Genomic DNA, 16,834 nt, shown 5'->3' with positions numbered 1-16,834 from the left:
GTCATATTTATTTGAGGTGTTGTGTCACACAGGCTTCAATATAGCAGTTTCAATACAAGGTGGAAAAGAGACAAAGGGAGATCAAACATTAAATATATAAATATTAAGTTTACTTAGGTTTTTAAAGACTAAAACCTTTACTTCCTTAGAAAAACCTGAGCCAATGTCAGATTTTAAAAGTATCACCATGCTAGGACACTCTGCTTTCGTGTTTTATTCATTCACTTATCTATTTTTAATATATTTATTTTATACTTGTCACTAGCTGCTTTGAAATATTTGAGGGCAACAGCTCAAGGTTCTTCAGATGTATTTTGACACTGACATGAACCTGGGTAACACTGAGGTACTGTGTTATATAAAGAGAGGCCTGAATAAGTGAAATTGATCAAACTGAGAACTCTGACATTTTGAGAGAAACCCAACCACTGGCCACAGGCTGTTCCTCCCACCCAGTCAATTTAGCTGTAATGCTCAATAGAAAAAGCACCTGAGTCATTGGACCTCATGATGGTCTCGTTATGTCTGAGTGACAGCTGGGAGCGGTAAAACCTGTTGCTTTGGGATTCCAGTGGACTGTCCGACACCTACAGTACATGAGAGAGAGAGGGACAGACAGAGAGATGTATTGCTCTTTAGTATGTTAACACAATACGGTATTGTCATCTGTCAAAACCTCCTAACCCTAACTAAACACATACATTAGATTTAAGTATGAGTTACTGTATGAATAGAAAGACTTAATTGCCAAAAGGGGGCATTACTAAGTACGGACTTAAAGGAGCGATTTCTAAGTTTTCTCTTTAGCTGAACATTGTTTCCTGCCAGAAGTGGGTGGTGGCGATTGTCTCTTGACAAGCGCTTCTGCCATTGTTGTCTTGATCATAGACTGTAAATAAAGATGATGAAGTGGTCATTACAGGAACTACATGTTTTAGCATTTCAGTTTTTGATGTAGGAAGCTTGTTTACAATATAAGAAGTTATAATACTCCCTCAGCGCAGCGATATGTTTTCGGAGCAGATCAGATGCTACAGTAAATCGTTACTGGAAAGTCAGGAGACAGGCTGGGGTTCACTGGTTAGCATGCTAACTTCAGTAGAAGAAAGGACGTGATAGAGACAAGAGGTAAAAATGGCATTGCTGTCCACCTCTGGAGACAGCTGTTGGCAAGTTTGAATGAAGTTTGATGCTGAACTCACAACATTTCTTCTAGACTATGTACTAAGTACACAGCTGCTTATGCTAACGTCGGTTATGTAGTGATAGCAAAACTAACAAATTACTGCTTTAATAGGGCGCCCAAACTTTTGCATAGGCCACAATCACTGTTTAATGATTTATTTATTTTTGTTTTTTAAGGTAATGCCCACTCTCTGCTCTATATTACCTTTTAGCCTCTTTTAGCTCATTGTTTTGGTTTTCTGGCTCTGGATGAGAGGACAACTGTTTGCTAACAAGTTTATCATATCAGCTTTAAAAGGTGATAATTTGTCAATGTTCTGTCCATAGCTTGGTCTGCAAAAAAAAATTAAAAAGTAAATTAATGCAGCTTTAAGTTTTGACAAACCACATATTGGTGATGATCAACACTTAGTTATCTTAAGAACCAGGTATTTTTTACGGTGGCTCTGAGACCTCAACACACTGCAACTAAAGAATCGCACTGCGAATACACACAATACAACCACATGCAGAAACATGCTGCAAGTAGTACAGATGACAAAGGAAGTGTCTCCAGGGGACACAAGAAAGTGATGAACTGGCTGGTATATACTGGTTTGTGACTTTTGAAGTTATGAAGACGGCATGTATTTGCAGCACGTTTGGGTTGTGTCTTTTGGGTATGTTTTCTTAAGCTGTGGTGCATTAAACTCTCCACTGTATATTTTACCTCTTCAAATTTCTTGGCCTTGTACTGCTCCGCTCCTTTCAGGAAGTTCAAAAGTATGATGTCACACAGCACCGTTCCCTGCATAAGAATAATCATTAATAATTATAAATAATTTTATACTGGTTGTGTCAGGTATACCAGTACAACTCACCACTCCCACTGATGTGAAGGCTGCCACCATGTTGATGAGTGTGGGGATCATGTTGAACTTGCCTGCCTACAAAGGAAGAACAGTAGATCATATCAGCAGCATATCAGTCTTCTGGGTATCATTAGCATTTCATTAATTTTGTAGTAGAAATGTTGGTGCGACTACCCTTATTAAGGATTTATAAATGGTTTATAATTGAGTTATTAATTCTTATTCCTATAAATGATAAATAAACAATTATAAACAAGTTATAACACAGTTTTCATACATTCATGCAAGCTCACCATTTGGCATGATCAAGTTAATGCTTACTACTCATTATTCTTACTAATGATTTAATACCATTTATAAGGGGTCTTATAGTAACTCATTAATAAATGATGATGTGTTTATAAATGTTTGTAAGTGATAAATAAATGATTGTAAAATGAGATGAAGAAACATGAAGATGGATGGAGGGATAATCACAGAGATGTGAACAGTGAGACAAAGAATGGATGAGCCGTTCACCAGGTAAAGGAAGGTTACCACCTGTGTTCTAGCTGGATGATAAAGTCCTGAAGAACGGAGCAACCAGCAGAAAGCATTTCCATGTTAATATCTGATCAACAGCTGTGATTAGAATGAGGACGGCTGCTGAGAGCATGTCAAGATAAACAACACTGCCGAGGCCTCAGAGGATGAATCTGGTCATGTGATATGATCATGTAGTTTGCCATAATTTGATCAGCCAAATGAAACTTTCTGACCATTAAGATGTTGACAGTGGTTAATTACTAGTAACTTAACAAACATGTGAAGAAGCAGCAGGTATAAATGCTGATGATGGAGAACAGTACAGATACATGTGGGCTCACTATTTGGCAAGCAATAGGCCATTGTTGCCCTTTTTATCTGATGTGTTATAACAGCTTATAAATGATTTATGTGTGTTGATGTATGTGTGTTATTTAAGTGTTAACAAGTGTAGTTTGTTCTATGTAGGTGCCTAGGCAAAGAGCGATGACCTAAACATGAACTCTGGATAGGAGCCACAGTCACGCCTCCCTGAAAACTGCGGTGTAGGCTTGGAGGAGGCTGTGTAGATAGATAGATAGATAGATAGATAGATAGATAGATAGATAGATAGATAGATACTTTATTTATCCCCTAGGGGAAATCCATGTGTCCATTAGCTCATTGTTGATAATAATAATAATAATAATAATAATAACAGTTGATAATAAATAAACAATAATAATTAGATTAGTCCACTTCCTTTGGCTGAGGTGTTGTATAGCCTTATGGCATTGGGAACAAAGGATCTCCTGAGTCAGCAAGTTTGTGACCCAATCAGCAGGATTATTTTTCTGTGTTAGTTTCAATATATGTACAAATTTATGTGTCACTCTTGACATAATTTGGTTAAAGTAAAGTGAAAGTTTTATTAAAACGTTTTATTTTTTGGAATTTTACTGAACCAATAGTTAATCTCAGTTTTAACCACACCAGGAGGAGGGAATCAACAGGCTATATAAAGAGAAGAGAGTGTCCCTCTAATCCAGTGTCTGTGTTCATGAACCTAGCCAACCAAGCTAATTAATATGAAGCATTCATAACCACTTCTTCTCTGACGTCTCCAGAGTTTACATTCTGATTCATGTAGTGGCCGATGTGGAGCAGGTTTTTTTAAAGCAGGCATCTCTGTCAGTAAACCCACCATACCTGCATGTCTTTGAACTGTGGGAGGAAATTCAATACGAAATTAGGAGAACATGGAAACTCCACACAGAAAGGCCCCAACATCTATGTTTATAATGTCTGATAAAAAGATTTAATTGATCATAGCTACTTTATCTGACCTGAAATTATTTCAAAGTTAACCCTTTTAGTGTCACAGGCCCAAAAAGCAAGACCATACTGTTACTGAGATCACATGTAGATGTATAAATTATTCTGCTTATGCAGCAAGACATTTGTGACACTTTAGATGCCTAAAAAGAAAGTATAAAGTAAATAATAATAAAGTATAAAGAGCAACATGTAGCTTCCATCTTGTCTTCAGTATAAAGTTAATCCTGTCTGAATGGACACATTTAAATCTTGTTATATTGATTGAAACTCACATTTCCATTGACCAGAACATCAAACCTAATAGCATAGGCTTTGACCAGAGTACGGTAGTCCGTCCCGTTTTCCATCTTATAGTATTTGGCAAACCTGTGAAGACAGACAGATCACACTATTTTTTATATAATAGAAAACTATTGGAATCTTCTGTATCAGTGTGCACCTGAGAGGTAAATCTCTGGTTTAATAGAGAAAAAATATCAGAACCAGAAGTGAGGAATTAGATGTCACACTTGAATCTACCATCAGATATGTTAATATTTCATGTGTAAAAGTGAGTTTTGTTCGAATGTTGTTGGTAGAGGAAAGGTCATGCGTTTACTTAGATAATTAGACATCATCCTGTGCGGAGCATGAATTTCTCCGATTCAGTCGAGCTCTCTGGATCAGCCACATCAGACTGCCAGCTGAGCTAAGTACCTGAAATTGTATCCCGGTGAGACAGCGTTCTTCTGCGACATGGCATCCAATCGGGTGAATGAGTAGGAGGGGTTGCACTGGTCATCTGACTTGTCCAGATCACACATCCAGCCAATCTTTATTCCAATCACTCCTCCCTTTCAACATGAGAGAGGTAAACGGATGAGTGACGCTACTATTTACAGATGTCCCCTACATGTTTCACATGCAGGCAATGGGTAGAGGCTAGCTACATCGCACATCAACAGGGCCCCCATTTAAAGGGTTATGGTTAGCGTTAACAGCAATCAACTGTATAGTGTCTTTATGGGAGGTTTAGAGTTGTCATTGCAACATGTGCTAGTATGATGGGCCATCAGGGGCCCCTTTTCTCCTTGAAGGCCCCAGACATTTGTCTGGTTTGCCTCTCCTGACAGAGCGCCCCTGCATGCAACTAATCTGCACTGGCTGTTATGTTTGGGATTACCAATTGGAATATGAATCTGTTTGAATGTGTTACTCTTCTTTATTCAGGAGTACAGTCTTATAATACTGCTGCTAATGTTCTTTTACATATGTCTTATTCAAATTGACCTCTACAGCTTTTGACCTATTTCACAATAGGTATTTCTGTATTTATAAATATTAATTAGTATATATGAAGTTATTTTACATAGTTGGAATTGGAAAAATATATATTTAGAAAAATCCTTCCAAAAAAATATAGATATTTACTTCTCACCTGTTTTCACAGATGAAAATAAAATCAGAAAAAATGATCCTGGAAAAAAAACAAAAAAAAAACAAAACAAACTAGAATCACCTCCTCGTGGTTGTCTGCCTCCTCCACTCACAGACTAATTTCAAGTTACATCCCTGTTTATCAAGAGTCATAGAAAATATGAACCATTTGTGTGAAATTTTGTCATAATTACTTTGTGAAGTCTTGAGTAATGGCTAAAAATTGTTTTCTGAGGTCACCGTGACCTTGACCTTTGACCTCTGGCTACCAAAGTCGAATCAGTTCATCCTTGACTCTAAATTAATGTTTATGTCAAATTTGAAGAAGTTCCGTCAAGGCGTTGCGGAGATATTGCGTTCACAACGCGTTACTGTATTTTGTGAGGTCATCATGAACTTGAACTTTGATCTTTGACGACCAAAATCTAATCAGTTTATCCTTGAGTCCAAGTGAATGTTTACACCAAATTTGACGCAGTGCCCATCAAGGCATTTCTGAGATATTATGTTCACGAGAATGGGACGGATGGACAACCTGAAAACAATATGGCTGCTGCTCTGACTGTCACTGGGCGGTGGAATAGAATTGCCTTTCAGGGCTTCTGTATAATCAGGCCAATGCACAGGACTTATTTGATTCCAGTTACATAAAAAATCATGTGTCTAGACTTGGACGTGAGACACGAGAAAGTGTCTGGACTCCACCTTGTCTGCCAGTTTAGTGAAGTTCTGCTGCGCGTAGCGGACCACGTCTCCCACTCTGAAGATGGGGCAGTAGGTGTTGTTGATCATGTCAAAGTTACATTTTTGGATGTAATCACCAGTGATTGTCGGAAGGAAGTTCCCTCTGCGCACACACACACACACACACACACCATCATGTCGGCATGTGAGACTTCAGAATCATCGTCAACATCATTATGGTGTTTAAAATGATACTTGTCATACTTGGTGTAGTTGAAAGTTGGGAAGCGGATGCTGTTCTTGATGAAAATGGTGAAATTCTCCACTTCCATCATTGGTGTACTGAGAGAGAGAGGGAGGGAGGGAGAGAGAGTATAACTGCAGACATACAGAGTATTCTTTTTTTTTTGTCCCCAGAATCTCTAAAAAAAATCGGGCGATGTGCGTTTCAATGTAAAGTTCCATCTGATTGGAACACCTCAACACACTCACATCCATTACCTCCTCTCATGTCTGTAGAGCATCTCTCTTTGCTCATTCAAACTGCTTCTGCTTTTAGTTCCATGACTAGTGGCCTGGTCCTAGAATGTTTTGGTTGGGGGTGTTAAGAGATGTTGACTGGTCACTACCTGCCAGATTTAAAGACTTGTTACTGGGCTCCTCTATGAGTGTTCATTAGGACTGTAAAATATAACATGCACTGTTTTATGTTATTTAAAACTAAAGTCATAGAATCTAATAATACATGAGCCCATAATGTATTAAATTTAAACCTACCTCAACCCCCTTCATAGGAGGACAACTTTATATCTAAATATGTATTCTTGTATGGATTGGTTAATTAAAAAAAAGCTGTCTGCCATAATCCAGTTTACATTTCTAGTCTACTCATGTATTTTCTGTTTAAATGGGATGCTATAATGGAATTGGCAATATCAGTTTTGAATTTTAAAACTGTGGGTGCACTGCTTGTGTCACACCGTGGTGATGTTGTCTTGTCCTGGGTTTGTTTTGTCCTGTCATTTCCTGTTTTATTTTGAAAAGTAACTCTCCTCTTGTTTCAGGTCACTTGCCCTTCCTCATGTGTCTCAGTCTGATTGCCCTAAGTGTTTCCACCTGTGCCCTATTTCCCTCCATGTGTTTAAATAGTCTGTGTTCCCCTTGTCTTGTGCCAGATTGTCTTCGTCCTTGACCTGCACCTGAGCCTTTGTCCATGCCCACAGCCATAGTGTCCTTCAAAGTAAGCCTTTTGTTCCTCGTGAAGAGTGAGTTTTTGTTTGTGATTTCTTGCCTTAGCTCATGTTCATAGTCCTTTGCTTTTCCTTGTGAAGAGTGATTTTTTTTGTTTGTAATTTCTTGCCTTAGCTAATATTTATAGCTCTTTGTTTTTCCTCATTATGAGTGATTTTTATTTTGTGTAAGTTATTATTTATTATCCTAGATCCTCCGCTTGTTGGCGTGAGTAGATTATTTTGGTTTATTTTTTTATTTAGTTAGGTTTTTCCTCCTTACGGAGCGTTTTGAGTTTACCTTTTTTGTTTCTTTTGATTAGAATCTTTTTCCTCCTCCTGGAGTGTTTTTGTTTTCTCAGGTTTCAGAGTTTAGTGACTAGTCTTTTTCATAGCCATTTGTTTTTCACTCTGTCTGAGGTCTCTGGTGATTTCAATAAATCCCATTGTTTACTTATTCTCTGTGTCTGAGTCCTGCCTTGAGTCCCTGCTTGACAGCTTGTGCAACTGGGTTGGGGATCACAATTGAAGTGATAGTCATTGCTCTCCTCACTGTATCAAGTTCTTGTAGGGCCAGACCAACCAATCAGATATCAAACTTTGATTTTATGTTGAATGTGGCATTTTTATGATTGGTCAAATCGACAAGGACAAAATAAAATACTTTTCAGTTATTTTTTTGAATTTTGGGATGAAGCAGGACTTTTTGGTGGGGCAGTCAGAACATTTATTTTTCCTGGTAGGATGGGAAGGGTCAGCAGGTGTGGGAGAGGTTGGGCCTCTGAGAGCTTGTGTCTGTTTGTGTGAGTTTAATTGAGCTTTAATCATGAGCTTTTATCAGCAGCTCAGGTCAGTGTTCTTCATTATAACAGTACAGAACTGTGACGGTGGAGAGAAGCTCTGTCACATGCACAGCATCGCCTTACGTCTTGATGGTATCTATCTCCGCAGGACACCATCCTTTTATCTGACACATCTTGACGGTGGCATTGAAAGGAACACACTTCCCTGTGAGAATACCTGAGGAGGAAAAGAAAAGCTTTCAAACAAACGGAAACAGACAAACAATTCATCAAACACAGTGAGGCAGAAATGAGAGGAGGAGAAGAGACAGACAGAAGGTCTCACCGTAACTCCCTGGTTTATTGAGGTGTCTGGTGCAGTCGGTGTCCTGGGTACAGGAATACTTCTTCTCACTCTAGGTAACATCCAATTACACACACACACACACACACACACACACACACACACACAATAGATCCAATAATGTATGATGGGGAAAGGGGTGTAATAGAGAAATCATATTATGCACTTTGTATAACCTGGTTTGAACTTTGTATGACCTGGCTTTGTATAAACTAAGGAGTAGTTTGGCCTTGAACATCCAGCTGCTTCTTCTTGGCACTTAGACAGTCAGGATGGCCCCCAGAATTGTTCACACACACCTTACCCCCTTTCTTTCTTTTCTCAGTAAAGTTCATGTACACTTTTTGTTCAATATTAGTCTGCAGTTGCACTCTGTTGTGACTGTATGCTGATCCTTTGCAAAGCTCTTATTAAAATACACAAAGACAACTTGATCATTTTGTCAACTTTCCATCACAGGGGACAGAAATTGCAGTTCTCTTCCTCATCTTTGGATATATACATGCAGAGGTCCAGTCTCTCCTTCAGGGATGTTTCCAGCTCAGTGAATAAAATCACTGTACCAATGTTTAAATTATGGAGGGGCTCAAAACAATACAAAAAAAAACTGCATGCTGCAATGAATGACATGAATAAATCCTAAATCTAATTACTGGTTGTTGTAAATGTGTGTGTGGCTCCGCCCTGGTCAGTCTGCTCAGTGCAGCTAACTTTATCTGACTTTATCCAATAATGCGTGAAACGTGATATTTGTGTATCATGGCTCGTCCGCTGCCTTCATGTGTTGTCTTCTTAATGCGTAGAGCAGCCGAGGAAACCTTGGCAGCAGTTTAGCCAGTGAAGCAAGAGTACAGACTACCACAGACAGAGCTTATTGTTTAACACTGAGCTCCTGCAGATTGTTGGCAGGTGCGACTAAACGGTACAAAAACAGTTTTGGTCTCTATAGCTAATTTCCTCCTTCATTACAACGGTTTATACAACTCACCTGTTTACATTTTATTTAGGACTAAAGTTATGGAGAATTGGGGTATGGCCTCTTTGAGTGACAGGCAGGTCAACATATGCTTGTCACAAACCGGCCAAAGTCTCAGCTCTACCCACCCCTTTCTCTTTGCTTGTTTTTGGATTAGCTAGGAGTTAGGGGGCAGAGTCAGACACTGCCATGATGGTTGATGGTGCAGCAGTTCACTCTGAGCTTCAGAAACCTGTGGGTGACATCACGAAGGCTACATCCATCTTTATCTACAGTCTACGGGTACAACCCGCTGTTTTCTGTCTCATACTCTGCATGGTAGCATATCATCCGATTCATTCTCAGACGGGTCATTTTTGTTGATGCTATAGATAGATTACTATGTTGTCCTGTAAATTTGGTTCATAAAGGAACATCATATACCTTTTACAACAATATGTGAGCTGTGACATATTCACACCTTAGAACTTTGAGTTCATATGACACAGTTTGTAATGCAGGAAACAAATCTATTCTTTATCAATTATGAAGACTCATATCTATATGCCTGAATCAGAGACAGTTGTGAGAGTAAGGGCAGAGTGGCAGCATTATTAGGAAACATAGTGACTGTGAAGAGGCAGGTAGAAAGGCTGCAAAGCTAAAATTAGAGGCAGTCAATGGAAAGATGCAGCAGATGAAGATTCATCTAGCTAATCTTAGCTACCTTAGCTTGTACACAACTTGTAATGCCAGTAGAAGTATTAGTAATGGTGAGGCCGTAACAATGGCGGTAGTACTGCAGTAATGGCAGTAACAGTAGCTGACCTCGGGGCAGTATCCTTGGACCTGGTTGTCTGTGGTGATCAGTTTGGTGATGATGCAGAAGACTGAAGCTCCCTGTAAAAAACACATATATAGCACATCAATCAATCAATCAATCAATCAATCAATCAATCAATCAATCTATCCATCCATACCTGTGTAGGAGTAACGTAGTCTGCAACATCCATCACCTTGTCATTGTAAATTCCAAAACCTTTGACCTTGGTCATCACCGAGGATTCAATAGCTGTGTCTCTCACTTGGTAGGCCTTCTCATAGACAAAGACCCACCTGAAGCAAACACACACACACACACACACACAAACACACACACACACACACAGAGTTCCTGTGTATATTTCCGGACGTCATTCTGCAGGGAGCCTAGTTCTCTGCATACAGCTACAATGCTAAAAAAACATCTGAAATATCCCTTTAGTTCTCCAGTGTAAATCAGAGTAGGTACCTAATAAAAACAAAGACAAATCACTGCAGCTGCAGCAAATGGGTTTTTATCTAGAAAGTAACACAAGAAAATATAATAAAAGCACAAGTGGAAGGTATCCATCATTTAATGCTTTCTTTCTTTCTTTATTTGTGTGTATGTGTTTGTGTAATGATGCTATTACACTTCAACTCTACCAATATCAGAGAACAGCTTAAAAATGTCAAATTGTTCATCGTTACAGTATCGAAAAAAAAAAAAAAAAAAAAGATTAATTATTATAAAAAAATAGAGTAAGACATTCAAAAGCTTATCTGACCAATAGCAAGACACTTAATTTTGTTGTACACTGTTCAATGACAATTAAAGGCATTGAATTGAATTGAATTAAACTGAATTGAAGTTACACACCTTTACATATCTACAGAACAGAAGGAAATGAATCAGTCTGACCATCAGCTTAGGTAAACGAATCCTAACTTAAATGCATTTCTGAGTTAGAGTAACCCAAACCTCCATAATACACTACTTATTATAATTTTGATGATTAACTAGAAATACTAGTTACTACAAACAAACCTAAATTATCTTAAACTACAAAAAAAAACCTCATAAGATGCTACCATAATTACACTAATAACTACAAAATTCCTGAAGAAATTTTGAATGTGCCTGCTGCTTGGTGTGCATCCATCACACACGTTTCAATCTCTACAGAGGATGTTACTTTTAGTTTTATTCATGTTGTAGAGAATTATAATATCTCTGACCTCAGTCACTGCAGGTATCCCTCAAAAAGCTCTTTCGCCAGTCCTCACATTTTCAAAGTGACCTCACAATGATCATTTTGTACCTCAATTTGTCCCCACAACCATAGCAAGACATGTATACACACATGTACATGCCCTAACAAAAGTTGATCCACAGTAAAGCTACTGTGATGTCTCCTGCTAGAGCAGAACAACATGTACAATAGCAAAAAATGCCCTAAGTTAATCAGTCTAATTAGCCAATCACAGTCAGTTGTGTGAAAGTTTGGGCAGCAACTGCACTTCGTTCAATGTGTGTGTATTTATTGTTGTGTGTGGCAGTAGAGCTGTCTACCATAGAGCCTCCAAGAAGCTTGTGTTACCACATTGAGACACTTATATAGTAAATATCCAAAGGTGGAGATGGTTTGTGTGTCTGTCAATGTACATGTATGTGTTAGAAACTGCCTAAGCTTGACCTTCGAAAAGCCCTTTGAAGTTTTCAGGACCAGCCAAAATGACCTCACAATAATGTTTTTAACTAAATTTGACTTAGAGTGAAGGGATTTGAATTGACTGTTCTGGTTCGTTTCAGCCAGTCGCTCAGTTTACAACAGTCTGCCACGTTTTAAGATTCATGGTAAAGCAAGATAATCAGTTACATACAGCTTTCGTTGTAGCGTTTCCCAACAGTTCGTTATTAGCTTAACCAGCGCAATGTTGTGTAAAAGACACCGGGAGTCGGGGAGGAAACGGATGAAAATATCTCTTTTCTGTTTGTTGTTTGTTTGACAGGTGATCGGATAAGGTTCGTATTGGCCTTTTACGTTTTATTGCAATCACAGTAAAGTTCAGTGATAGTTGTCGTCAACTCAAGTAATTTTCAGTTCTCTTTACTTCACCTGGTTTTGTGCCCGGCGCAGCCCCTGCCGTACGGTTATAGTGTGTGTGTGTTTGTGTGTATCTGCAGCCCCGCCTCTCCCGGAGACCAGAGAGCAATGTGAGCATAAAAGACAAATAGAGAATAAATATATGGCGCTCAATAGTGACTTGCCGCCAATCAATCAATGTATGTATGAGAAACGATTCGTAGACGCAAAATATAGACGTCGATTATAGCGACTAATTGCGGCAGTCCTACAAACAACCACAAATCAACACACACACGTTTACACAAATACACTGTTTATTTACCTTAGAGTTGCTCTCATACCTGACTTAAAAGGCTAAGAGTTAATGAGTCTAATCAGTCAACCAGTTAGAGTGCACGTGATGTCATGCACTCTAGCTCTGAGTATTCCGTGCAATACACACCCATTATAAAATCTGAAACGGTCTAAAAATGACACAACACGTAAACTGCGTCAAAATACCTATTTAACCCAAAAGACTCTCAAGTCTTTAACGTTTCAACCATTTTTCTACTTTGAAGTATGACGCAGCAGTAGAGCTCTAGAGGGCTGGGTTTGGTCGTTTTCAAGACTTCTCCCCATTTATTCTCTGTAGGAATTTTTTTTATTGCCATATGGATGGGGGGATGGATGGATGGATAGATACTTTATTTATCCCCTAGGGGAAATTCATGTGTCCATTAGCTCATTGTTGATAATAATAAAAACAGTTACTTATTTACGTCACCATGGTTACTATTGTTTTGGTTTTCTCAAAGCTGCCGGACTAGTTACGTGCCGAAATTTCGATACGGAAGATAAATAAGTCGAATAAGTATGCAGGACAGTAATATATGCCTTTAGCGCTATTGCATTGCAGGCACATAATAAAATACTTGACAGTAATACAAATGATGATATAATAGGGAGGTGTATTGTCTGTGTCTTAATTTTTAACTTGTGCTATCATGTAGCCTATTAGTAGTTAATTGTCAATTAATCAATATAGTAGTCAATGCCAGTTTATTGTATGAAATATAAATGTCTAAACATTTCATGTATAAACATATACAAACGTATAAACATTTCTGTAACTGACAGCTGCTGTTCTTTAATTCAACCACACCATCCCACAAATAAACCAAGGTGAAGGGAAATACTCACCCAATAAAGTAAGTGATGATGAGGAGTTGGACAACTCGGTTGATGATGCCGATGGTCCAGCTCTTCACCACCACCGACTTGGTGGTTTCATAGGTGAAGAAGTCCGTTATACAAGACCACATCCTAGCAGTGTCAGTAAATACCAAAGATCCGGTGTTTGTCTATTTTCTGTATCTGATATGACTAATAGAAATTTGAAGAAAATTACAACTACAGATTCATGTCCCGGGATCTAGTTGACATCTTCAGTTATTAACTTGTGAAGAAAACACAGTGAGAGCAGTATCCTGATTCCAGGACTTGTATGTCTCCTTTTTCATGGAGAAAACAGAGAAATGCCCATCGCCTGATCTTCAGCTGATGCTCTCTTCCTGTAACTTCAGACTTAATACATATTAACTAGTTAACACGTTAACAGCTCTCTCTCTCTCTGTCTTTGTCCTTAGCTCTCTTCACCCATTCTGCCACTCTCTTCTTTCCTCTCTCTCTCTTGCTCTCTCTCTCTCCCTATCTTTCTCTCTCTCTCTCATTTATCTCTGACTCTCTGGTTCCCCCTCCTCCCCTGAAATTACTCCTCACAGTCCCCCTCCCTCCCTCTACTCGGTGCACAATGGATGTTCAGGGTAAAGTTTTCTCTATCTACAGTTATGGCACAAAAACAACAGCAAGTGTATTATAATAAGAGTAGTCCCTACACTCAGAGAAACGGGTATGGTACAAGATCATTGGTGACAGCAAAGGGTACATAACTGTACTTTTAACAAGATGAAGGTTCAGGCAGATGATGCTGCAAATCAGGGATCACAAAATCTTGATTTAAATAGAGAGTTGTTTGTTGTAATAAAATATTACAATTTTAATTTTATCAGCTTCAGTAACAACACAGCTGAGTGTGTGTTTTAGTGATTTCCTCTAGTCTTTACATTGTTCTAATGGTTTTAATAATGTTGTAGGGTCATGAGGTAGGCTCACAAAGCCACTGTTAAAACACTGAATGAACTGAATGTAATAGAGTATCCGAGTCATGAATTTGTGTTTTGTAAATGTACTTTTACTGAACTTTGTTCCTGTTTTGTGTCTGAAACCAAAATGAAATTTCTCTTGGTTGTAATCAGTGATAAGAGAATGGCTCCTCAGGTCTAATGCTTCAACTTAATGTTGAATAGCTGCTTTTTCTCATGTACTGGAACAAATCAGTTCTATCAGAACAATACATTGAAACACACTGAAAATGGATCAGTTTACATATAGAAAATTGATTTTGTTAAAGATGTAAACTAATTGTTGTTTTTTAAATACATTTTGGTCAATACCTGTAAATGTTTTTGCCTCATAAAGGTACAAAATGACATGTCGCTCCAACTGTACCTTATAAGGTACCAATACTACATGGGTTTAGTCCTAACTGCAGTGGCCACAGGTTCAAGTCTGACCCTTGGCCCTTTACCCCAGTTCAAGGTTCTTCATATGTCATGTGCACAGAGATACTAAGTGAAATGAAGGGGATCCTCAGCTCAGCTACTGTGCTAAAATATAATAAGATAAAAGGAGTAAAATAAATAAAAATTACTTGTGCAATATAAATACAATTTTAAGAGCAACATATACAAACAATACAAACAACACTATACATGTAGCAGATTTGTTACAATTTTACAGTAAAAGTGACCTGGTGTGCCACTGAAGTGACAGTGCAGAACAAACAGACAATATATGCAGTATTTGAAAGTGTTCAAACATGTGTGGAACTTTGCTGAGGTGAAGCGTGTGTGTGGCCTGAGGATAGAAACTCCTCTTCAGTCTTTTGGTTTTGGCCATATGACTGCAGAGGTGTCCTGTAGGGTGGGAAGGGGTATTCTAGTGGTGCATTCAGCTGAACGTACCACCCTCTGCAAAGCGCTGTGGTCACAGGCAGAGCAGTTCCTGTACCAGGCGATGATACTGCCTGTCAGGACACTCTCCACAGCCGAGGAGTAGAAGGTCTTCAGGATGGAGGGTGAGACGTTAAATTTCCACAGTTGTCGGAGGAAGTAGAGCCTCTCTCTTGATTTTTTTAGTATGTGATGGGGTCCAGGTGAGGTCCTCAGCAATCAGCCTGTGCATATTCTCATTTGTCCAGGTCATGGTATCCAGGCTGGGACTGGTCCAGACCAGACCAGACAAATAATCAAGTCCAGTTGCGTTTTGATTTAAAACTCCTTTAGGGTCCTCAGCAATGTGTACTCTGAAGTATTTAAATCTGGAGGCCCTCTCTACTGGTTATCCGTTGATCTTTAATGGGGTGTATCTGCTGACCTGCTGTCTCCTAAAGTCCACCACCATTTCTTAAGATTAGCTGACGTTCAGGGTCAGGTTTTTGGACTGGCACCACTGTGCTAGGTCATCTACCTGGTACAAGTCGGCATGTTCAGTGTTGTTGGTGATCAGGCCTACCACCACTGTGTCGTCAAATTTGGTGATGGAGGTGGAGCTATTGGTGGCCTTGCAGTTGAGGGTGTAGATGTTGTACAGCAGGGGGCTCAAGACTCAGCCCTGAGGAGAACCTGTGCTGAGGGTTACTGAGCTGTAGGTCAGTCCACACACCTGAACCACCTGAGGCCAACTGGTGAGGAAAATGTGGACCCAACTGCACAGTGTCGTGTTCAGTCCTGGTTCAGGCCAGGGTGAGGGGGACTATAGTGTTGAATGCTGGACTACAGTCAATGAGCAGCATTCTCGCATAGTTTTACCTCCCCCCCAACCAGGGGGGTTAGGGGGATGTGCAGAAGGGTTGGAGATGGTGTCATCTCTGCACCTGTTGGCTCTGTAGGCTAACTGGAGGGGGTCGAATGAGCTGGGCAGGGATGAGCAGATGAAGTCCTTCACCAGCCTCTCGAAGCACTTCAACACCACTGATGTCAGGGCCACCGGGCAATAGTCATTTAGGCATGAGGGGCTGTTTTTCAGCACAGGGACGCATGAAGGAACAATGGTTTGGGCCAAGGATGTGTTGAAGATGTTCATAAACTTAGGGGCTAGCTGGTTAGCACAGGATCTCAGGACCTGGCCAGAGATGCCGTCGTGTCCAGCCACTTTCCTGCTTTTTGCCCTCCTCAGGACCTTCCTTATGTCGCTCTGTGTGACAGAGAATGGGGGTTCCGCGCTGACGGCAACATTCTCAGCAGCTATTATGGCCAGGCTGCATGTCTCTCCCTGACTTTCCTGTCTCTCTCTCACTGCACCTATCAATAAAGGTAAAAATGCCAAAAAATAGCTTAAAAAAAGGTACCAATTCTGTACCTTTCCAGTGGGTATATTTTTGTACTAGGACATAGAGGTACATTTTTGTCACTAGGGGAACAGAAAAGTTCTTTTAGAGGTCCCGATAAGAAGGTACAAAAATATACCAATGTTCAAAGGTACAGTGCTGAACCCTGCTAGGGTACAGCTGGAGCCACAAAGCCTTTGTACCTT

At 39.6% G+C, this 16,834-nt stretch overlaps 1 protein-coding gene across 1 annotated transcript; it reads right to left on the bottom strand.

Annotated features, from left to right (window-relative positions):
* Positions 1-378: 378 nt before the first annotated feature.
* Positions 379-13,503, bottom strand: LOC111230481 (P2X purinoceptor 3-like). The gene is made up of 12 exons (XM_022757232.1): positions 13,382-13,503; positions 10,289-10,424; positions 10,137-10,208; positions 8,336-8,405; positions 8,134-8,227; positions 6,243-6,320; positions 6,000-6,141; positions 4,575-4,711; positions 4,151-4,244; positions 2,046-2,111; positions 1,895-1,972; positions 379-587 (listed from the first exon to the last, which is right to left on the bottom strand). The coding sequence occupies exons 1-12, from the start codon at positions 13,501-13,503 to the stop codon at positions 462-464; spliced, it is 1,215 nt and encodes a 404-aa protein (XP_022612953.1). The 3' UTR covers positions 379-461.
* Positions 13,504-16,834: the final 3,331 nt, after the last annotated feature.

Source organism: Seriola dumerili, unplaced genomic scaffold (genome assembly GCF_002260705.1).
Source record: "Seriola dumerili isolate Sdu_G_001 unplaced genomic scaffold, Sdu_1.0 BDQW01000267.1, whole genome shotgun sequence".
NCBI classification, from domain to species: Eukaryota; Metazoa; Chordata; class Actinopteri; order Carangiformes; family Carangidae; genus Seriola; species Seriola dumerili.
This window is presented reverse-complemented; position numbering and strand designations above follow the sequence as displayed.